General features: G+C 56.0%; 2 protein-coding genes across 2 annotated transcripts in view; both read left to right on the forward strand.

Annotated features, from left to right (window-relative positions):
• The first annotated feature begins 235 nt into the window (after positions 1 to 235).
• On the forward strand, positions 236 to 3,975 carry LOC134520017 (selenoprotein Pb-like). Its single transcript, XM_063344904.1, has 5 exons — positions 236 to 381; positions 1,196 to 1,413; positions 1,521 to 1,733; positions 2,190 to 2,325; positions 2,977 to 3,975. The coding sequence occupies exons 2-5, from the start codon at positions 1,211 to 1,213 to the stop codon at positions 3,220 to 3,222; spliced, it is 798 nt and encodes a 265-aa protein (XP_063200974.1). The 5' UTR covers positions 236 to 381; positions 1,196 to 1,210; the 3' UTR covers positions 3,223 to 3,975.
• Positions 3,976 to 14,274: 10,299 nt separating this feature from the next.
• The window catches only part of ZSWIM5 (zinc finger SWIM-type containing 5), a 101,644-nt gene continuing 93,647 nt past the window's right edge, over positions 14,275 to 22,271 (forward strand). The window contains exon 1 of the mRNA XM_063343074.1: positions 14,275 to 14,988. Within this exon, the coding sequence (XP_063199144.1) occupies positions 14,298 to 14,988 (691 nt within the window). The 5' untranslated portion in view covers positions 14,275 to 14,297. The remainder of the gene's footprint in view (positions 14,989 to 22,271) is intronic.

Genomic DNA, 22,271 nt, shown 5'->3' on the forward strand with positions numbered 1-22,271 from the left:
GGCAGTGCTGCCAGCCCTCCTGTGCCCGTGGGGGGTTTTCAAGCAGCCATGCCTGGCTTTTCCCCACGGCACCGCCTGGCACCCTCTGTGCCAGCCCAGCACCAGGCACCGCTTTGCCCCAGCACGGCTCGGGCTGGGCTGCGGCAGAAGGACCCCGGAGGAGGGTCACTGAGGGGGACAGTGCCTGCCTTGTTGCAGTCCCCCGAGGCAGGCGGTGGTGGCCAGGACGCAGTCCCTGCTCCGGCTGGGCTCTTCTCCTCCCTCTTGGGCGGGGAGAGTGGACAGAAGATAAAAGGGAGACCCGGGCCAGCTGGGCATTGCCAAGAGCCGCTGGGGCCGGGAGCAAGGTCTGGCCGGAGGACGGCAGTGAGGAGAAGAACGGTATTGAGGGCCCATTCTCGCGTGGGAGAGGGTTGGGAATTGGGGGTACATCCATCCTGACCAGACCCCACAGTCCCCTGCTCCCTCCCCACCTCCCTGGATCGTCCCTCCCAGCCCCCTATCCTCCCCCTGCCCATTAAGCGTGCTGGATGCTGGAGGGATGGGGCATATCTCGGGGCGGGCAGGGTTAGGGGGCTGTGGGAGGAAGGGGCTTCAGGCAGATATTGGGGGCAGGGAGGGGGTTAAAGGCTCTGTGCACCCCCTAAGCGCTTCGTGGAGCGTTGAGGACTCTCAAGGTGACTTGAAGGTCACCATGCCTGTCCCACTGACTCCTCGCTAGCAGCCAGGACGATGGGGGCTGCATCCCTGCCCACCTCGGGGGCAAAGACAGACCCTTGGCCATGGCTGGCTCTGGCTGTCGGGGTTGGGGAGGTGGAGATTCTCCCCCCGCCGCCCATGGGAGAAGGTGCCTTCATCATCGCCCAACACATGGAGCGGGTGCCTCGTGGCCGGGGGGGAGACCATGGCACACAGCTGTCGCAGCGGGTGCCCACAAAAGCTGGCAGCAAGGGCACAGCTCTTGTCGGGAACTGGGCACCCCGATCCCCCCACCTCATCCCCCTTGCTTCACTCCCCCCGGCGCGGGGGTCCCAGCTCCCAGTGCCATGGTGGGACCAGTCTGACACTGCCCACCAGCCTTTTTCTGACCCAGAGGGGTGGCGGGGAGTATTGGGGTTGCAGTGGGGCTGGGAGGACCCTGCCGGGTTGATCCTTGGGGCAGAGAGGAGACTAACACCCCGTTTCCCCCCGCCAGGGCCGGGGGTCCGGGATGGGGCTGCTGGTGCTGGCCCTGGCCACCTGGCTGGGGCTGGCCTCGGCCTCCGAGGGGGTGGCCAACAGCAGCTGGCTGTGCCGGGAGGCACCGGCATGGAGCATCAACGGCTCGAGCCCCATGGCGGGGGCGGCGGGGCAGGTGACGGTGGTGGCCCTGCTGAAGGCCAGCTGACAATTCTGCCTGCAGCAGGCCCATAGGTGAGCCCTGTTCCCCCCACCCTCCACCCAGTCCCCGCTATCTAGGGGACGCCATAGCGGCCCCCCGCCACCCCGGCACCCCCTTCCCAGCGCCTCCTTCCCCACAGCCTCGGGGGCCTGCGGGAGAAGCTGGCCCGGCAGGGCACGGTTGACGTCCGCTACATGATCGTCAACGAGAAGGCGCCGCTCTCCCGTGCCATGTTTGAGGAACTGAGGCGCCAGGCCCCGCCAGACATCCCCGTCTTCCAGCCGGAGCCAGGGGAGCCCGATGTCTGGCAGGTCCTGGGGGGTGACAAGGACGACTTTCTCATCTATGACCGGTGAGCGTCCCCCATCTCAGCTGAGGCTTTCCTGGTGGGTTACAGAGTGTTCGGTGGGCTTCCCAAAGCTCCCCCCATGGCTGGGCTCCGGGGAAGCCCCAGACCCCCCGCCTCAAGCCGGGCCATGGCTTCTCCAGTACCTGAAGGGGGCTACAGGAAAGCTGGCTGTTTGCAAGGGCAGGTGGCGACAGGATGAGGGACAATGGTTTTAAACTAGAGCTGGGCAGGTTTAGATCAGGCATTTGGAAGAAGTTCTTTACAATGAGGGTGGTGAGACACTGGAACAGGGTGCCCAGAGGTGGTGGAGGCCCCATCCCCGGAGACATTCAAGGCCAGGCTCGATGAGGCTCTGAGCAACCTGATCTAGTTGAAGATGTCCCTGCTTACTGCAGAGGGTTGGACTAGATGACCTAACGGTCCATTTCAGCCCAACACATTCTATGATTCTCCCCACAGGTGCGGCCGCTTGGCTTTCCACATCCAGCTGCCCTACAGCTTCCTCCACTTCCCCTACGTGGAGTCGGCCATCCGCTTCACCCACAGCAAGGACTTCTGCGGCAACTGCTCCCTCTACCCCAACATCACCCAGGAGGTAAGGAGCAGGGATGCTCGCCGGAGCCGGGCTCCCTTCTCTCCTCTGGCATTGCACAGCAGGAAAAAAAACACAACCTTATCTTCATGTCGGGGACAGGCTCTGGTTTGGCAGCCGCTCTCATCCATGGTTGAGAGGGAAGGTGATGAAAGGTCTGGAATAAGGGCAGTTAAATAGGTCAGAGCTTTCAGATGAGAAGGGGAGAACTAAAGAGGTCATAGCCCAGATCTGGAAAAGCTAACTATGGTCACTGGCTGCTCTGATATAAGAGAGGGGCAGGCAACGGACCAGAGGGGGCAAGCTCAGAGCAAAGACAAGAACGTAGCTCTGGGCTCAGCAGGCCATTAGTCACTCCCTAGGAGAAAAATCCATCTAGAAATACTAAATGCAAAGTCCCTTCCCGGCTCAGGAATTTCCTGGACCACAGACAGCTTGAGCCAAGGCATGTAGGTACAGAGGCTTGTGCTCTATGTGCTCCAGCCTCTCCTGTCCTCCTTGCACCCTGGGTTGGGGCTGGAGAGCCTTTGCTCTGACCCGCACAGCTTTCTGTATGGCGGATGCTGGTCTGCTTTCACAGGCGTGCTCGCAGGCTCATGGCGGGGCTGTGTGTGCATTCGCACACTGCACCAGCCCTTGTCTCACTTTCCCCAGGCTAACAGTACCATGGAGGTGCCTGTAACCCCGAGCCCCCTTCCCAAAGAAGATGGGAAGGAGTCAGTGACCCCCATCCACCAGCACAACCCCCTCCATCCTCACCACCACCATGAGGTCAGCGGTGAGAAAGCCACAGATCTGAGGGGGGGCCACGAACCTGCCACCCATGCTCACCACCACCATGGAGACCACGGCCAGCCCCATCACGAGGGGAAGAAGCGGAAGGAGGGGAATGAGCACTAAGCCAGGCTGGGCAGCATCGAAGAACCTAGTAGTGTGCAGACCATGCCAACTCGCTTCCCAGAGGCACGGAAGGACCATTTTGGGCTGCTGGTCACCAGCAGGGTTGGTGTAACAACCCCCTCCAGAATCCCCCAGGTGGGTCATACTCCCACGCTGTGACCAGGGATGAAAATCCCCCTCAGACTCCCAGAGGTGCTGCATTTTCAGCCCCAGGGATGAGTTCTGACCCTTCCTCTGCTGCTGCCTGCCTTTCCATGCTCAATGAAGCCCGTGGTGCAAACCGGGAGGTCCCTGGTCACTGCCGGCTGACACTGCATGGAGCAGCAGGGCAGGGGTGGAGGGGACAGAACTGGGATGGGAGCAGCACTGCTGACATGCTTTGGCCATCCTGGCACCCCTGGGTGTCCTGGCTGGGACGCGAGTGGAGGAAGAGCATGTGCCCGGCGGGACGTGATCCCAGGGGATGGGGGCACTAGGAGCGGTGGGAGGTCGCAGCTCCCCATGGCCCAAACCCTGTAACCCCATAGCTGTCACATCCTGGGGACCCTCCAGGCCTTGCACACGGGTATGTGCAGTGGTGATGGGTGGCCGCAAGATGGTGGCCTTGTCCCCTCTTGGAGACCTAAGGGCTGTATCCAGGGCCCACAGCCCTGGGAGGACAGGGTGAGGATCCTGGGGTCTTTCCTGGGGAAGAAGCGAGATCGGGGGGCGATGCGGATATCCAGAGTATGAATAAAACCTCTGTGAAGCGAACCCGGCTCAGCTTGGTCTCTGGTGGGGTCCCTTCCCCAGAGAGGGTGGGGGGTTTGCTCAGCGGTGCTGGGCTGGCCCTGGGTGTTTCTCTTGGCTCAGGGAGTGACCTGGGGCGTGCTGTGGACCTCATGAAGCAGCAGCCAGTGGTGATTTGCATTCCCCTGTGTAGAGACGGGGGGATAAAGGGGTTGAAGATGCAAGAGACCCCTTCTCTTCGTACCTTCTGGTGACCTCCTGCCAGGATGTGCACCCAGGGCTTAGTCCCCCTGCCAGGGCAGGGCATTAACCTTGCACTGCCAGGAGAAAGTTTGGCTCAGCACCTCGCTGTCTGCCTTGTAGGTGTGATTTTGGGGTGCCTGCCCTGAGCTGCTGTTGTGAGGCCAAAGTTCATCTTGACCATCTTGTCCCCAGTGCCCAGACGGGTCCCCATTGCGAGCATATCATGGGGCTCCCCAGCCCTCAAGCGGTTGGGCTGTTCTCATGCCTGTCTCAACGTCATAGCCCTTCACTCCATCATCCCGTGCAGCCCCACTCAATGCCTCCCCTGAACTCCCCACCTCCACTCCGAGCCCCACAGCCCGAGCAGGGAGCAGAGATGTTTTTTCCATTCAGTGTTTAGCTGTGCCCAGTCTGGTGCATGTCCTGCTGATGATGCTCTGAGCTGAATTTCTGCACCCCTCTGCCCTGTCTCTGCCGGGGGATGCTCTGCCCAGTGACTGGGGCAAGAGCCGGAGTGAAGAGGAGCTGGTCTTCATGGGGATGAGGGCAACGGGATCAGGTGGGTCTTTCTCACCAGCCACCGGGTGCTGGCTGAGACCCTGCTCCCCCTCCTCCATCTCTCTTGCTCCCTCCCTCCTCCTCCTCTCCCTTCCTCCTCTACCTGCTCCCAGCAGCCCACAAGGGCACCTCTGTCTGCTGCTCCTGCCATCAATATTGAGGTTATCTTTTTCTTCTGGCAGCTGCTGTAATTGAAACAAAGCAGGCCGGGCCTCACGGGCTCCACTCCTCTCGCTCATTTTGCTGGTGCTGCTGAGACAACTAATTCATCTTATCGATGCGTGGTTGGCCTCTTTTCCACCAGATCCAGGCAGAACCCTCTCCCCACCACGGCTGGTGGGAGCAGTCTGTGTCTCTGCGGCGTCCTGCTGGGTGCTGCCAGCCCCCCAGCCTCTGGTCCTCAGCTTGCAGCAGCTGGGTGCTGGCCACCAGCAGGAGATGCCAGAGGAGCCAGCCAGGGGGGAGAGGTGCAGACTGGAAGGATGCTGATGGCTTTGTCTTGTTCTTTTGTCTCCTGATGCTTCCTCAGCCCTTTTGTGAAATTCCACATCCTTTCCTTGCACAGCTCCTCAAGGTGTCCCTGGCAAGGAGGTGACAGGTGACGAGTGGGACATACACAGATTTGCAGTCGCTTGCTGACAACCAGATCTGCAATTAGCAGTGGCAGACAGAGGGATCACAGCCGGTGCTGGGGGGGTAGCCCAGTGGCACTGTGCTGCACTGCTACCGTTTGGCTACCTCCCAGCGGACGAATTTCCAGCCCTAAAGGCTTGGGTTGGTATTTTGCTTTGGGGAGAAAAACTGAGGCATAGGAAAGAGCTGTGACAGTGTTTGGGTGAAGTCCTACATGTCTGAGTAACGGCCAGGGTTTAGGGTGAAGCCGATGCTGCTCCATATATTATCGTCCAAAGGCCTGAAGGGTTTGGGGGTGCTGTGTTTGGCCCCCCGTGGCATCACTGCCCTGAAAGCTGCCAGAGACCTGGAGATCTGCAAAACCTGTGTCGGTGTCTGCACTCCAGCGGTGCTGAGAGGGAGCTTTGCTTCGAGCTGGGTGGAGGAGAGGTGTTTCAGGGGAGTCAACAGGCTCTTCACATCACTGACGTCACGGGGAGCGATGCTGCTAGTAGGAGTCAGGGAGCCCCAAGGTGTGCTCAGATGTCAGGGGGGATGGCTCGGCAAGGTCCAGGGCAAGAAACGGTCTGAGTTCAGGTCCTGCAGCGTGGTACCCTGTCGTCTATGACTGTGCCACCACCCCGGAGGAGGACAGATCCCAGTCCCACATCACATGCAGCCTTGGCCCTGTGTGCTGTTCCTGCTGAGGGCCAGGCAGAGCCTCTCGGGAGAGGGGGAACATCCAGTCCTAATGTCAACAGAGGCCTCTTGTGCAGCGATGCTGTGTCAAGAAGAGGAATGGGTCCCTCCTCCTCCACCCATTCATCTGGCAGCCGGGGCTGGCATGCCGCCAAGCCAGGCTGCTTTGGAAACATTTCATTGAGGAGGCAGCTGAGCCTAGGAAAACAGAATGAAAATATACAGAGAGATCACTGTTGTTAGGCAAAATAAATGCGGGCGGCTGCATTTCTGTCCCTGAAGTCCAGCCCAGCCAAGCCCCTTCTGCTTCTATGGGGTGAGGGTGAATGCTGCTGCCTGGGGATGGTGGCCGTGTATCTCCATTGGGTTAGGAGCTGGGGAATGAGGGCTGAAGAGATCATCTCCGGCTCTGGCCAACTTGCTGACATCCCTGGTGAGTAGGTCCAGACTCATCTTGGTGTAGCGTCACCCAAGGAGATGGGACAGAGCAGAGAAACAGCTGCAGAAATGAGCCAGCCCCAGTGACACGTGTCCCCTGCATGGCCACCAGTGCTGGCGGCTGGTGAAGACGGGGCTGAGGAAGTGCGTCAGATTTAGCCCTCGTTCATTCCTGCCTCCCTCCCCAACACCAACCACGGGTCCTGGCTGGGCATGAGGCCACCCCATGGGGCAGACCCCAGTCCCCAGGTTTTCAAAGCCGCGTTGGCTAGCGTGCCCCACATTTCGTCTTCTGGCAGAGGGAGAGCAGACTCACCCCAAAGCAATACCCAGGGACAGAGGGTGGAGGCACCTCTCTGATTTTTGAGCAAAGGTGCATTCAACAGGTTTGCCTCTCCCTTGTTTCCCCCACAACCTCTGTCCTCCCTCCAACGGCCTCCAAGTCTTTCCCCAGCCATTTTCTGAACTATAAGAGACTCACCCCAGCTCTTTCCCTCCCTCCTGGTGGGTCCAGAGTGGGTTGGGGGAGGCAGAGCTGGAGCCCCAGCCCCATGGGACGTCAAGGCTCTCACCCCTGCACAGGCACTCTCAGTGCCAGCATGATGCAGCTTTGCGTGGCTTTACCTCCTCTCTTTGTCCACCCAGCGCAGTTCGGCCATCGCCGTGCAAGAACATGACAGCCATTTCTCTGTGCTGCTGGTTTCTAGCCCCTGCTTTTGCTCACCATTGATGGCACGGAGGGAAGAGTTTGCTTCTGTTATTTATGGTTTTGATCTGGGGGTTGAAAGGAACCCAGTGTGAGCAGACAAAGCCCAACCAGCAACCTAGGAGAGATGGATCTCGCCAGCCCAAGATGAGCAGATGCCCAGGGCTGACACTGGATCCCGCGCTTGTCCCTGCGTTCATAGGAGCTTTGCTAAAATTCAGGCTCTCCTCCTTTTGCCCTCCCGCCAGGAAAGCAGCTAGCATGCTACTCCTTTTTTGCTGCCGTGTAAGGGGAGATTTGTCGTATCTCTCTCCATCTGTCTCTCCTCAAGATGAGCTGGGGGTGACGTTTGGTTTCCAGCTGAACCACGGCGCAGTGCTGAGCCGCCACGTCCTGCTCTTGCATCGGGTGGCTTCAAGTGGCGCAGCCTTGTGCCAGGACTGCCGGTGCCTCTGCCACAGCTTTGCCGCCGTCTGCTGCCGGCTCCTACGCGTGGAGCGATGTGTGAGGACACGCCGTCGTGGAGGGGAGCTGGGATGGGATGGGCTGTTAAAGGGAACGTCAGCATGGTGCAACCTCCCTTCATCCTGCTCTGCCCCGACTGACCAATGCCGAGGGCAGCACCGGGATCTGGCCTCAGGAGTGGGTCCCTGCGTGGGTTCTCCACACCACAGGGAGCTGAGGTACGTGACCATCCACCATGGGGAGTATACTTGACCTGCTTGTAAAGGAGCTGAGGGAAGAAGACAAACCCTTGGAGCAGCCATGGAGCTCACCAATGCTGAGCTGCGGTGGGCGTCTCTGCAGCTGCTGTGAGAGCCCTGATAAAGCTATAAAAGAAAAGCTGAACCAATGATGTTCGTTAGTTTTTACTATGGAAGAGGTCCCAGGCTGGAGCTTTTTTTTCTTTTTGTTCCACATGGATGTGCCCGTGGAAAGGGCTTTGGAATAAACTGTTGAAATGAGTGGTAAGGCATGACCCAGACCAGATGTTCCAGGTTTCTGATCTCCGGCACCTGAAGCCTGTTGCTGAGCGTGGCCTGGGACAATGGCAGCTGTGACAGTGATGGTCCCAGCGGTGGTGGGGGCTGGCACAACGGTGCGGACGACTGTAAAGACCAGCAGTACCAGGCACGAGGAGAAATAGTATAAATTGGAATGATTCGACTTTCGTCAAAGCTTGTTTTTTATTAGGTTGGGGTTTTTCTGCCCCCAGCCAATCAGCATGCAGCAATAGGGCCACACGGCCAACGAGCATCCAACGGTGTGGCCAACCAGCCCCGTGGCACTGGAGCTTCCCAGCCAAGTAGCCAAGCGGCAATTTAACCTCCCAGCCGATCAGCTATGGGGCAAGTTAACCTCTCAGCCAATCAGCCATAGCGCATTGTAATCTCCCAGCCAATCAGCCGTGTGGCATTGTAATCTCCCAGCCAACCAGCCACAGGGCATTGTAGCCTCCCAGCCAATCAGCTATGCGGCATTGTAGCCTCCCAGCCAATCAGCTGGTCTGCCCAGCCCGCGGGAGCCTTTCCCGGCCGGGCTGGCAACTGGTGTCCGGGTCTCCTGCCTTCATCAGCGACGGGCTCCAGCGCTCCCTTGTTCCGGTGTTAATTGCTCTCCGTCGCTGAGATTTTGTAGCTTCTCTTTGACTCCGAATTTGCCCAGCTTCCAGCCTCTTCTGTGTTGTTTTTTCGCTCGCAGGGTCTGCGTGTACCTTCTCTCCATGACACGGCTTTTTCTTTTCTCATGAAGTTGGTTCAGTGTGTTGTTTCCCCCCGGTTTCATTTCTCCCTCCTCCCCTAGAAGACCATTCCCCACCCGGAGTTATTTACATTTTAATTACCATTTGCAAAGTGTGCTAAATGCAGAGGGTAAAAGGCTGGGTTATCGCGTGATCTGCCGTGGGTTCGCTGCCCAGGGAGGGGAGGGGGACCCTGGGTGACAGAGGGACGAGCCTCAGCCCCGGCTTGTCTCCAGCTGCCCGCCCCGGCCGGACCCCGCGACCCGCTTGCATCTCCGAAGCCAGGGCAGACCCGCTGCTAAAGGCTAACGGGAGTGTTGTTTACGCCTCGCGCTGCCATCATTTATTCATGCTCTTGTAGCCTGCAAAATGATTCCCCGGTTATTTTAGCATCGCTAATTAAGGGGAGGGAGCCTCAGTGGATGAGACGGGGGCGATCGGCCGGGGGGAGGCTGCTTTCTGCCGAGCTCAGCGCCGCGTCAGCCAGGCCGGCTGGGATGGACGCCACTCTCCAGCGCGGGGCTGAGTAACTTTCTGGAGCGCTCTGTGCTTTTAGGCTCCACGTTTCCCCTGGAAGCCGAGGGTCTTCGCCCAGCAACTCCTCCGTGCTTAATTGCTGGCCTGCACGGCAAATGCATTTGCTGGAAGGGTGCAGAAATCTCCGTGGCGAGGCAGAGGCTCAGCACTTCGCTAATCTTATGGCGGCTGGGGGAAGGCAGCCCTGGAATGCCAGAGATGTAATGTCCTGTGTTGGGGGAGAGAGGGAAAAACAGCTCCTGACAGCCTGAACTCTCTGGTCTGGTACGAGGGGGAAGTCCGGGTCTGCCCGATCCCCGCCTGACACCTGGTACAGGAGCACCTGGCTCCATTTTTCTCTCTTCCTCGCTGCTGCCCCAGACCATCTCCTTGTTCCTCCTGCCCCTCTGCTCCTGGGTGCCCTCTCTCCAGCTGTATGAAGGAGCTTCTCAACCTCCACCCTGCCCCACAGACCCCATCCCAAGCAGCAGGGCCTGCCAGTTCCAACCCCCCGCCCCCCGCCAGTTAAAACCCCCCCAACCTCCTGCGGAGGTCCTCCAGGACCCCCAGCCCTGCCAGGTCCAAACTCCCGGTGCCTGCAGGGCACAGCAGGCAGAGGTGATGTGTCACGGAGTGCCCTGGGGATGGCATGGCAAAGTGCTGGGTGCAGGAATCCTTGATCCTGGATCAGGGAAGGCCTGAGGTTTTTCTCAGGGATTGCTGTCCCCTTTGGCAGTAGACGAAGGGCAGAGACGCTGCATCACCCTGAGCATCCCCTGCTTTAAATGTACGCATACCTGAGCAGATACAGGGACATACAGGCAAGAAGAGCTGTTCCTGTGTCAAACTGAGGGTGAGAGCAGCCATCCCGAACCCAGTCTTTGACTTCAGCTTGTGCATGGAGAGGACTTTCAGTCCTTGCATTTGTCTTTTGAGTACACGGACAATTGCAGTCACACCTGAAGGAGGTCCCTGAGATTGTTAGTTCTGGAAAGTTTCATGAAATAACTGGCTGGTTAGCAAAAAGCAGCTTTATTAGAGTCCCTGCTGAAAGAGGAGCACAGGAATAACTCAGCGCTAATGAGTCAGTGGAGAATCCACAGGGGATTCAAAGAGCTTGATGGCAACAAGCTCCATCTCAGGCTTACACTTCATCAGAGGCCTTACTAGGCACACGAGAATCTAAAAATGGGCTCAACTCTGGTCAACCAAACCAAGATACGGGTCCCCTTGCTTGCATTGCCAAATATTTAATAAAGCAATATTCTCTGCCCCTTCCTGGACATCAGATCACAGGAATAACTATAATGGGCAACAGATCCCTCTGCTGCTGGGTGCATTAAGGCAGGGGAGACGCGGGCTTCGTTACTCTCCGTGATCTTTCCCTCCTAGATCTGCTCTGTACAGCACCAGCAACACAGGAAAGGCAGAAATAGCCACGCTTCCAACGAGCGCCTGGGGCTGGTGGCTGTAGCAGGGAGCTTGGCTGCTGATAAGCCTGGCTTTGGCTGCTTCGGAGCTGAAAATCCTCTGGGTGGCCAGAGCAGGGTCTTGCTGGCCACCTGCACTCTGCTATCTAGCTCCTTTCCCATCGTTAATTGGCCAGAAAGCTTCTGCTGCTCTTGTGTATCTTCATCTGTCATCGGAGGACTTCCTTGGTGCTCACTACTGTCATCTCTGCAAGGCTCAGCCAGCATTACCCGTGTGAGTGAAGGCACAAGACTGTTCAGAGCCAAAGGAATGCCAAAGAGGCACCAGAGCATCCAAGGGAGGAGAAGATGCCTGGGGAAAGGCATTTTTTCCGCTGGGGATGGGTTTTGGGCATGGTGGGGAGAGGAGAGCAGCTACACAAAGGTCTGCTGGTGGGAGCAGCCAAGGAGGCGGCATCCCCTTGGGCCGAGGTGTGACACCCACCAGCACTTACCTTGTCTGCCACAAAACAAAGCACAGGTGCCAGGAAACCCGCAGAGAGCATCTCAGCAGCATCCTTTTCCCCTCGCCTTTTTGGGGTTCTTGAATTTAGTTTCTGGCAAGAGGAATGCAGATCTCTTGCCCCACAGCACCTGCAACTTAAAGCTGGATTTGTGACTGAGCTGGCACCCAAAGAAATTCCCACGATATTGCATTGCACTGCTGTCTAACTGTGGTGTAGAGCCGTGGGAGCTCCGGCCCTTTTGGTAAGCAAATTTTCTAGCCAGGAACTCAAAATAAAATGCTTTCTGGGGCCAGCATGAAAACCCAGCACTTTGTGAATAATGCCCCTGCTCAGGCCAGAAGGGCTGGATTTGGTGGGTCGCAACATGGGCAGACCCCAACCAAACAGCCTTAAAGCCAAGAGGGGAACCAGGGCTGCCGGCAGCAGAGGCTCAGCAAATGGCTGGGCTCAGGAAAGCGTGCGGTGAATTATTGATGTACCTGGTTCCAGGCTCTGAATGAGCAGCATCAGGGGCTGGGCGGGAGGCTGACATTTCACATCCTTCCCTGGGGAGAAGCGGTCTGTCCGTGTTCTCCGGGAGGAGGAGAGCTCCCCCCCTTGCGAAAGTCAAGGCAGTAATGAAAGGGACAGGGAGAGATGGGGAGGAATGGGGAGCAACAAATGTTCAGATGAAGAGGGAGAGGAAAAATAGATTGATTTGTCTTTGAAATAACATGCTAACCCCCCAGAGACAGGCTGGCCAGCCACTGCGCTGACCTTGCTTTGATTTGAGTGTGGATTATATGTTTTATGCAGTGAAAAGTCAGCTCTATGGGAATGAATAACATCCCTGCTCAGGCTGAAATCTAAAATCTTCTTTATTGGCACTGTCTGGGGACGACATAAGTAAGGACGCTCAAGGTTGTCACTAGGTGAGCTCTGCGGAGGCTGGTGACAGAGGGACCGGACAAGCTGGGGTGCTGTGTCCCAGCTCTCATGCAGGCTCACCCCCTGCCTGAGCAGAGCCGGCGGCTGCAGGGAGACACGGGTGCCAGCAGAAACTCCCGGGCAGTCAGGCTGCTGTAACACCAGAGCCTCCATCATCGGAAGAGCTAAAGATCCTGCCAGACTGGTCTCTGCCGGGAAGGCGTGCTCTACCTTGGGGCAGGAGGGTGCTTTGGGATGGCCTTTTGAGGTCCCTCTGTGCAACCAGGGAGGGGCAGAGGTGGACAAAGCCCTTCTTGTCCCCCCAGGTCCTGCTGCCACCACAGCGAGCAGAGGTGATGGGCAAAATGCTGTGCTCGCAAGTGCTCCCTGTCGCAACAATCCCTTAAGGAGAGAGAAATGCCCTTCGGAGTTAAAGAAATGGGGATGTGATTCCTGGGGAAAATGTAAACAAATCTGTGTGTAGCTGCTGCCTGCAGCCAGACCCTGCCGCCGGTTAGCACTGATTATCTTGAACAAGACCAGCGGCAGCAAGGAACACCTCAGCCTTCAAGGAAAACCTCTTCCTGACCTTCATCGATTAGCATGTGGCTTATTCTCTAAAATGGAGATCTCTCATTGCGGAAGCTCTGCCTGCTCTCATTACCTGCCTGAGATCTGATTCCTTCCCTCCGAGTCCTGTGAAGGAGACCTTGGGCTTGGAGGTACCTCGTGGCATAGCAAAGGTGCATAATTATTTCCTGTTCCCTAATTGCATCGCCCTGTTATTCCAGGAAATGTACTCTTGCTCTGTCAGTAAGAGTAAATAGGAGATCTCTGCAACAAGGGAGTAACCGGTAATGGTCTAGATGTGACTGAACTGCAGATAGACAGGAATTGGTCTTAGAGTCTCAAAGCACTGAGAATAACAGCAAGAAAACTGAACTCTGAGATCTGTGAGCTCGGCTCTTCCTCTGAGGTTTCCCACTTAAAATTAGACAGGACAAAAGAAGGGGAATGTGTCTCTGGGGAAAACCCTGGGATAGTGTCCCGCTGGACACAGCGGCAAAGCCACCAGCCCCGGCAGGGCAGCAGCGCTCTCCCCATCAGCCCCAGGCTGCGCTGGTCCCCGGGGTGCTGCCATCACCCTCTGCCGAAGCAGAGGCTGGCGAGGAGTCAGCTCCCTGGATTTTGGGGTGCCGACTCAGGCGGTATGCGCTGAAGGACCTCGCTTCAGTGCAAACCCACGTAAGAGCACAGCAGAGCTCCCTGGGAGTCAGCGCTGCCTGTGTTTCTTCATCTCCTCCCTCAAAGGCTGCGTGTGCCATGGGATCCGCTATGTTCCCTGCACCCGGGGATGCTGCAGTGACGCGTGGGATGAGCATCTTCACTACGGGGCTTTAAAAGAAAAAAGCAAACCCCGATGCCCAGCGAAGGGAGCATCACCCGGAGGCGATTTGTGGGTTAGGCTGGGTGTCAGAGTTGTTTCTGGGTTAGGCCGGGCGTTGAGGCCGGGTGCCGCAGGGCCCGGACTGGCAGCGGGTCCCCGGTTGCCGCCGGACGCCGCCGGGGGAGCGGTGCCGCGTCCAGCCCCGCCGCGCCCCTCCGCTGCCCCCGACCCGCCACAGCCTCCCTGCGCTCGGCCGGCCGCCGCACCCCCTCGCCCCCCAGCGCCCCCGGGAACCGGCTGCCGCCGGGCTTCCCCCCTCCCCCCCCCTCCGCCCACGGGGGACACGGCGTGTGTGTCCCCTCCCCGCTCGGGGACACTGCCAAGAGGTCACCGGGGCGGTCCGCCGGGGTCCCGGCAGGTGCGGGTCGGAGCGGGGATCCGGCGGGGGCGGGCAGGGGGCTCCGGAGCGTCCCGCCCCGGCGGGGGCCGCCTCCCGGCCGGCGGGACCACCCCCTCCAGTCTCCACCCCCAGTTCCCCCCCTCCCCTCCTCCTCCTCCTCCTCCCCGTCTCTCCTCCCCTCGCCCGGCTCAGTCGGTCGCAGCCATGGCGGAGGGAGGAGAGGGAGAGGAGCTGCTCCGCCCGCCGCTGCCCGCCGGCGCCCCGGGCCCCAAGCGCTTGTGCTCCCGGGCCTGCCCGGCGGGGGGCACCGGGGCCGCTCACCCCCGTCCCGGGGCCGCGGGGGCCGGTGCGGGGCCGGGCGCGGGGGCCAGCGGGGCCCCTCCGGCTCTGGCCGGTTGCTGCCCGGCGGCGGCGGCGGGGCCGGCGGGGTCGGCGGGTGCGGCCGGGCCGGCGACGGGGCCGGGGGGCGGCGGCGGCGGGGCGGGCAGCCTGCTGCAGCCCGAGTCGCTGCTGGACGCGGCGGCCAAGCGTGTGGCGGGGAGCTGGGCCTTCGAACGGGTGGAGGGCCGCTTCCAGCGCATCCCCGAGCCCGTCCAGCGCCGCATCGTCTACTGGAGCTTCCCCCGCAGCGAGCGGCAGATCTGCATGTACTCCAGCTTCCAGCCCGGCCGCGCCGCCGCCGCCGCATCCCCCGCCAGCGCCGCCGCCGGGGGACCCTCCGCTGCCGCCGCCGCCGCTGCCCCCGCCGCGGCCGGCGAGGAGAGCCCCGCCGCCGGCCCGCCGCCGCCCGCCGCCCCCGCCGCCGCCCCCGCCGCGCCGCAGGGTGAGGGGCTGCCCTTCCGCCGCGGCATCCGCCTGCTGGAGACCGGGGCGGTGGACAACGTGCTGCAAGTCGGTGAGTTGCCGGGACGGGGCCCCTGGGGGCTTCTGTCCCCCGTCCGTGTCCGTCCGCGTCCCGTCCGCCCCCCCGCCTCCCCCTCGCCTCCCCCTTTCATCCCCTCCAAACACTTCAGCCTTTTGTCTGGCGCGGTTGTGGTTTGACAGGAAAATCCTGCCCCGGGGGCAGGGACTGCCTTGTGCTCCTCTGGGAAAGATGCCGGCTTTGGGGGTGGGAAGGATGGGGGTGACACCTCCCCCCCTCCCCCGCACCGCCTCCCGCGGTGATGTGTGTGTCCCCGGGTGTCACCGGCGGCTGCCCGCAGTGTGGACGCCGGCCATCCAGCCCCAGTGGGAAAATAAAGCACACACCCCCTCCCCCCCCCCCGGCTAAAACGCCCGTCGGGAATTTGTATGGAGGGCACGCAGCCCTGCCGCCACCCCCCCCGCCCCGCAGCCGGGGTCCCTGTCCCCCCTGAGCACCCACACCCACGCTCCCAGGGGGGTCCCGGCCCTCCCACCGGGAGAAGGGGTTATCAACATAATGCATCTCTCCAGCAGCGCTCGGCGTTTGCCTTTGTCTTCTCCATCGGGGGCTTTTCCCCCCTTGGAAAATCTCTTGCGGGGTACCTGCCCCCCCCCCGGACGGACACCCTTCGTGGGGCCGGCAGGCGGGGAGCGAAGGGGAGGGTTGGGGTGACAAGCCGGGGGGAGCAGTGGGTACCAGCGGCGGCCTGGCGGGATGCGCGTTTCGGGGAGGGATGATGCGCGCGGCCTTCGTGACGAAGGGGCCGTGGGAATGACGGTGGGAATAATGGCATCGTGTTTTCTCTCCATGGGCAGGTGGCTTTTGTGTGCGCTGGCGGAGGGGGATTGTCGGAGAGGAAACGTTGTTCCTCTTCCCACCCCCCCCTCCCCCGTCCTTTCCAGTCCCTGCTGTCCCCATCCGAAATCCGCCTTGTAGCTGTATAAAGAGAAACAAATTGTGGTGTTTTACATAAAATAATCCGCTCCTGGTTGTTATTGGGAGTGATTGAAATGCGCGTTGCCATTAAAGTGACATTAGGCTGGAATTTGTTTTGCAAATGCGAAATGTAAATTCATTTTGTGCCAGAGGTATGGCGTGAATGAGTGAAGGGAGGGGGGTTTTTGTTGTAAGGAACGGTTAGTTTGGCTGTGTTTATTTAAAGAGCTCTCCTTCCTTTTGAGGAAAAAACAGCTTTAAAAAAAAAAATAAAAAAAATCCCATTTGGTACAGTTTACATTCAGAAGAGCGTTATCATAACATTTTCCATTTGAGACCTGAAAATAGGAGACAGTAGAAGAATTCTCCTTCCACCTCTGATGATACGCAGTGAAAATTCCTGTAGCACAAAAGGTTTTTCTCTGAGGATGTGATTATACCCTTTTTTTCTTGGGGGGTGTGTGTGTGTGTGAATTAATATTTTCGAAGGGCTGCGTTAAGATGATTAATTATTCCGAGTCTGTTTAAAATACTTTGAAAACAAAACCAAATAATTTTTTTTAGGAGGAGAGGAATAGCCCTGCAAGAACTTTAAAATTGGGGGTGGGGGTGGAAATAATAGCTTACTGTGGGCGATGCTTTATTGACCTGCCCACCGAGGTGTGGATGGAGGGGGCAGCCAGTGTGGGAGTGGGACACGGCGGTAGCGGTCGCCTAAACGCAGGGCTGGTTCTGTACAAAGGAATTTTCTTTTTTAATGAGCTTTTTAAATGTATTTCTCTTCAAAACGTGTCTCTGACGAGGTTTCAGCCGATGCTGTGAAGGATCTGGGTGGTGAGTGCCATGGTCAGGTGCGTGTGGGACACGCAGAGCAGTCCCCATCCCAAAGTGACGTCCGATGTCACGCGTGCCCCATCTCCCTGTGCTTCCCGCTGCTGCTTTGGGAGGGCCGGAGGCCGATCCCGGCTCTGGCGTTTCATATCCCCTGACAAGTCTAAACCATCTCCCCAGCTTTGAAATCGGAGCTTGCGCCCATTGTCCTCCAGAGCTGTCAGCTTTTCAGATGAAGCAGCACGTTCTGGAAGCGCTGGCCGCAAAGCCGGCGGGTGATTTATCTCCCGTTTTTTGCAGGGTGGAAGGGGCGTGCGGGATGCTCGCTGTGGGAGTTTGCCTTCGGAGCGGGGGGGTGCGGGTCTTGGCTGTAGTGCGGCTCCTCTTCGGATGGGTGATGCGGGATCGGAGACTTCTGGGTTTTTTTGTCCCCGGAGTAGCCCCTTCACAGCAAGTCTCTTGCAGACCCGAGACGGAGGAGGAAGATTTATATCAAACAAAAGGGCTGCGTGTTTATCTGGGGTGGACGGCAGGCATAGCGGAGATGTCCTCCGCCAACTTTCCACATCCATCCTGCGGATGCTGCTGGAAGGTGAGGTGGAAGAGCTCCAGCCACTGGAGACGCACTTTGTGGCTGCGCGCGCGCGCGTGTGTGTTTGCAATTAAGATAGGAACTCGCTTGTCGGCTTATGTGGGAACCATTATGTCTTGGGGGGGGGGAAAAAAAGAAAACCCCAACCCTGGCTTACTTGATGCTCACCAGTGCTAAATCAAAACTACTGTTCCCCTCTAAGGGTCTCTTTAATGGACACCTCCAGCTCCCGGCGTCGCGACCTGAGGTTTGCACAGTTGAGATTTGCTGTTAATAAAGATCAGATGTTTGTACAGTTGTGTTTCTGACTCAGACCTGCGAGAAAAAAAAAAAAAATAAGGATAGCGCGGATGTGAAATTCCTCCTCTCTGTGGTTGGAAAAATCTCTTTGAAAAATCGAAAACCAAAATCCGAGAGGAATGACCTTCTGGAGACGGGAGGTGGTGTGGAGGGGTGAGGGTTGTACTCGTGGGGACAAATTGCTTCAGGCTCTGGCTCCCTCGTGCTTACAAAGCTGGCAGGTCTGAAAAAAAAACCCCATATATGCCACATTATCAACCAATAATTCCTTCATGCTTAGTAAAACTTAAACGAGGCTTAAACCCTGATCTCACTGGAGTCATTAAATTGATTTTTTTTTTTTTTTTTTTTTGCTGCTCAAAGAAAGATCTTGGATGTTGAACACAGGCATCTTTGTCTTCTTAAAAACTGCTTTATTATTATGTGTACAGATCCCGTCTTTGTGTGTGTGTGGTGTGTGGGTTTTTTTTTTTCTTTTAATTTTTAGACAAATGACAAAAGCATGCAGGAAAGGAATGCAGAAATGCCAGGCTTAATATAAAGCATGCAACTGCACTGCATGCCGGGAATCCTAAAGGATACAAAACCTTTAACGACGGCGGTTAATTTTTAACAAGTTCACTCGCATAAATATTTATGAACAAAAGTTTTTTTACACCATTATCTCTTGGGTTCTTGGAGAGAGAAAAGACCTTTGGTGGATTTTGACAGTAGGCTGTGATCCAGCAGAACAAATTCATGTTTCTCGCCTGCGCTCCCCAATCCCGTATAATATGGTTTTGCCCTCGAGTTGTCACGGCTGCCGATGGGTGGGCCAGTGAGTGTCCGTGGCAATTTTATGTGGGAATTCTCCTTTTTCTGAAGCGTCCGGCTTTTGTGGTGTTCTTTGCGTTGTAACCGGCCGCTTGGGAACCTTTTCGGCGTGCGCTGCCTATGGCTCCTTACCCGCAGATAAGCCTTTGTGCCCCGGTGGGGAGGTATGCGGTCCAGCCATAAGTACATAGGCAGAATTTACTTTTGCTGTTAGAGTAACAAAGAAGCAGGGCTTTAAAAAACGCGCTGGCTTTGTAAACACTTGGAGGGAGCCTGTTTTTTTTTTTTTTTCCTTTTTCAATCCTGCAATTAATCCTGAGTGTTTCACCCGATGCTTTGCAGGTCAGTTTTCCCGTGGTTCCTGGTCCCGTGATTAAGCTGGACATCCAGCGGCAGGGGATTTTCTGACCGCGTTTCAACAGCCTTCTGCCCGGGCAGAGGTTAAGATAGTCCCGATACCTGTAAATAATACCTGTAAATGTATTTCAATTGGAGGAGTTTTGATTTGGGTTTGCTTTTTGACTTGCTTTTTGTGACGCGGTGGTTTTCCGCTTCTCTCGGTGTGTATTTGTGATGATGCCTGTTGAGATGCATCTTCAAAGGTAACAATACCAATGGGTTCTTAACGTGGCTGAGAATACTTTTAGGGTTTTATTTTTTTTCCTAAAACTGCTTTCAGATTTTTTTTAGAGGTTTTTTTTCTAAAAATGCTCACTTTTAGGCGAGCCTTTGGTTTCCCTCCCTTGTGATGTGGTACGGGGCAGAGTCTAAATTTGTATCCAGTTGTTTTTAAAACTCTAGGTGGTGTGCTGCTTCGTAGAGCTGTTTATTTGGGGGGAAAACACTTTGATGGGGGCTCTCTAGAGCCAGTTGCGGCTGCTTTTGTTTTGTGTAAAGATTGGGTCTCCTCCCAGGTCTAGGTTTAAGGCTGTATCCAGCGGGAGCAGGTTTGGAAGGAACGCCATGGGTCATGTAACATTTTTTTTTTGTCCCATGTCAGGGTGCTGCTAAGGGAGTATAGTTTTTCCGTATCCTCTTAATTTTTGGGTGGGGTGGTTGTTGTACAACATGTTTCCAATTTGCTAATTAATTTTTATTTTATTTTTCTTTACGGGTAGATTACTTTATCCTGCCATGTATATTAAAATACTTTAAACCACATAAAAGGGGCTGGCAGAGATTCATTAGCCCTATCATGATGGAAACGGTGGAACGCTTTAAATATACATTAAGACCTTTACGTTTCTAATTATTTTTTTCTTAGCATAGAATTAAAAGGAAGGATTATTAGGCATTAAAACTTATGATCTGTTTATTGCTGCTCCCTCATAGGTGAGATATTTCTTGGGCATGTTCTGGACTATATTATAGGAGCTGGAATTGGAGATGATGGAAACGGCCAGAGTTGCTTGCTGGTTGTGCAGGGAGAGCTAGGAAAACTTTGACAGCTGGAATTTTAACTTTTTTCTCTTTCGCAGATTTATTTATTGGCTTTTGAGTCTTTAAGAGATCAGATCCTCTGAAGCTGGGATGTCTCTTTGACTGTGTGGTTAATTACTCCAGGCGAAATGATGCTAGCTCAAAGAGGCTAGGGACCCAAAAAATAAAGCACAAGGAATCAAATACGTAGTTTTGGCTTTGAGAATAAATAGGCTTGAAGGGTTTTTTCGGAGAGAAGGTGTGACAAGTCCTGGTTTCTGGCTCGAGGAGGCAATAGGAGTTTGTTCTCCGCTTTTTATAAAGCTTAGCCCAGGTGAGACACTGACTTTCGCTGCTTCCAGCACACGAGTCATTGACAGCAGATTTTAATTTTGCTCACATCGAGAGGGGATCTTTTAGGAAATATTTAACTGTGCTAAAACTGCAGTAACATAAACCACATGTGCCTGCGTGCTTTGTCTCTGAAGCTTTGTGCAAGGGAATGTGCTTTGCTGTTATTTGACGCTCGCTTTGATGTTAGATGTTTTATGATTAGTCCCTCTAACCTCAGATAGGACTTTTGGAAAACTTAAATGAGCTCATCTACCCGATAGCTCTGTAAAGTCACATTCAGCTGTCCGTCGTCTCTTGCAGTGTGTCAGCTTTTCATTTTCTTTGGAAATTATATATATAAAAACTAATCTTGGTAGCGTTAGGGTGTAAGAGAGACTTTGTGGGCTTATGTGTTTCCTTGGCACATACATGGACCTCGTCCTGGAGGAGGACCTGGTCCTTGGGGAGATGGTGAGTCTTTGGTGGTTTTGGGGTTATGTCCTGCTCCCCTTTCCCAACGGGAGACCTGCTCCCGTCTGGGGTTAGCTCAGCACAGGGTGGATGAACAGCATGGCCACCTTTGTGCTTGCCTTTAATTTTTAGGGCTTTTGCATTTAGGTGGCACAGACAGTTCTGTGTTGAGCAGTGATGTGGGTTCCCTCTCCCCCCCCCCAGCCCTTGAGGCTGGAGTAAGTCGTGCAGGTGAGGGGCTGAGCAGGGATTTTGGGAAGAGTAGTATCTCTTTGCCTTCTCAAGGCAGCTGAGTGCTGGGATTTTCAGCAAGAGACCAAGGCTTGCTGGCTGTGTGACAATGCTTCGTGCTTAAAACCGGAGAATCTTCTGGAGATGTTTCTTCTGGGGGTGTGAGGTGTTGATTTCTGTTCCTCTGGCCACGCTCTGCAGAACCTTGCATAAGGTTCTGGGTGAGGTGGTGGGGAAGGAGCATTCACTTGCTCCCCTGTCTCTTCACACTGCTTGTTTCTTTGCTGGGGACCTGCAAAATTGGCTGGTGGGGTCCTCTCCTGGCTTTGCTCAGCAGGAGCCAGGTTGTGGTTGAACCTATGTTTTCCCCATTGATCTCCCCATCTGTGGCTGGTGTGGATGACTTTATTTTGCAAGGAGCTGGAGGCATGGAGTAGCTGTCTTGAGGGTATTAAAATAAACTTCTAGTATGCCTTACCTTACACTTGATGCTGTCTTGAAGACGTTCTGTTACGGGATTGTCATACTCCTGGTCTTCTGGGGATGAGAGGAGGGGAGGAGAGCAGCTCCTCTGAGTAACTGGTTCCCGCGTCTGCTGAGTCTTGGCTTTCTCTGGCGTCAGCATCAATAGAAATAGATCCATTTTCCAATGAGAACAAAAACTTGAAGACACCAAACTGTGGCTAGGTTAGTAAGTGCTGTGAGACAAGTCTACCTTTTGGACAGACCAGTTTTGGAGCCAGGACATGCGATGGTGGTGGGGAGCCCTCCCTGTCCCTTGGCAGAGCTTCTGAGGCCCTGAAGATGCTCTCCTGCACCTCAGAAGAGCAGGACTGAGACCCGCTTAATTTTTGACCTGGCTTTCACAAGGGTTGGGTCTGATGTGCAGGCTTGACCGACCCCTGGCTTCTTGTGCCTTTCCAACCGGAGTTGGGAAAGGGCCTGATAACATCTCAGAGAGACACGGGACCTGCAAAACCACTTCTTAGGGCATGTGCGGGGGAAAGCATCTTCATGGTTTTACAGTGAAATAGCCCAGGAGCAAAAAATCAATTTTTCAAAGGTGTCTTTTTTTTTTTTTTAATCCTGATGTTTAAATATGAATAGATTCCACTTAGTTGGTGCGGCAGGTGTGTTTTATTAAATGCCGAGGAGTCACCTGTGCACGACACCACCACATTTCTCTCCAAATGGGTTTTCTAGCGCTGTGTTTTAAGAGCATTTGCTTTTTTGTCTCAAGCTTACGGCTTAGGATTTTGTGCAGGATTGGGGTTAGTCCTTGTAAAATGGTGCATTTGAAGTAATGCACAAATTAATAAAATCCTGGGCTTTTACTTGTCGCATTCTA

This window comes from Chroicocephalus ridibundus, chromosome 8, assembly GCF_963924245.1.
Source record: "Chroicocephalus ridibundus chromosome 8, bChrRid1.1, whole genome shotgun sequence".
NCBI lineage: Eukaryota > Metazoa > Chordata > Aves > Charadriiformes > Laridae > Chroicocephalus > Chroicocephalus ridibundus.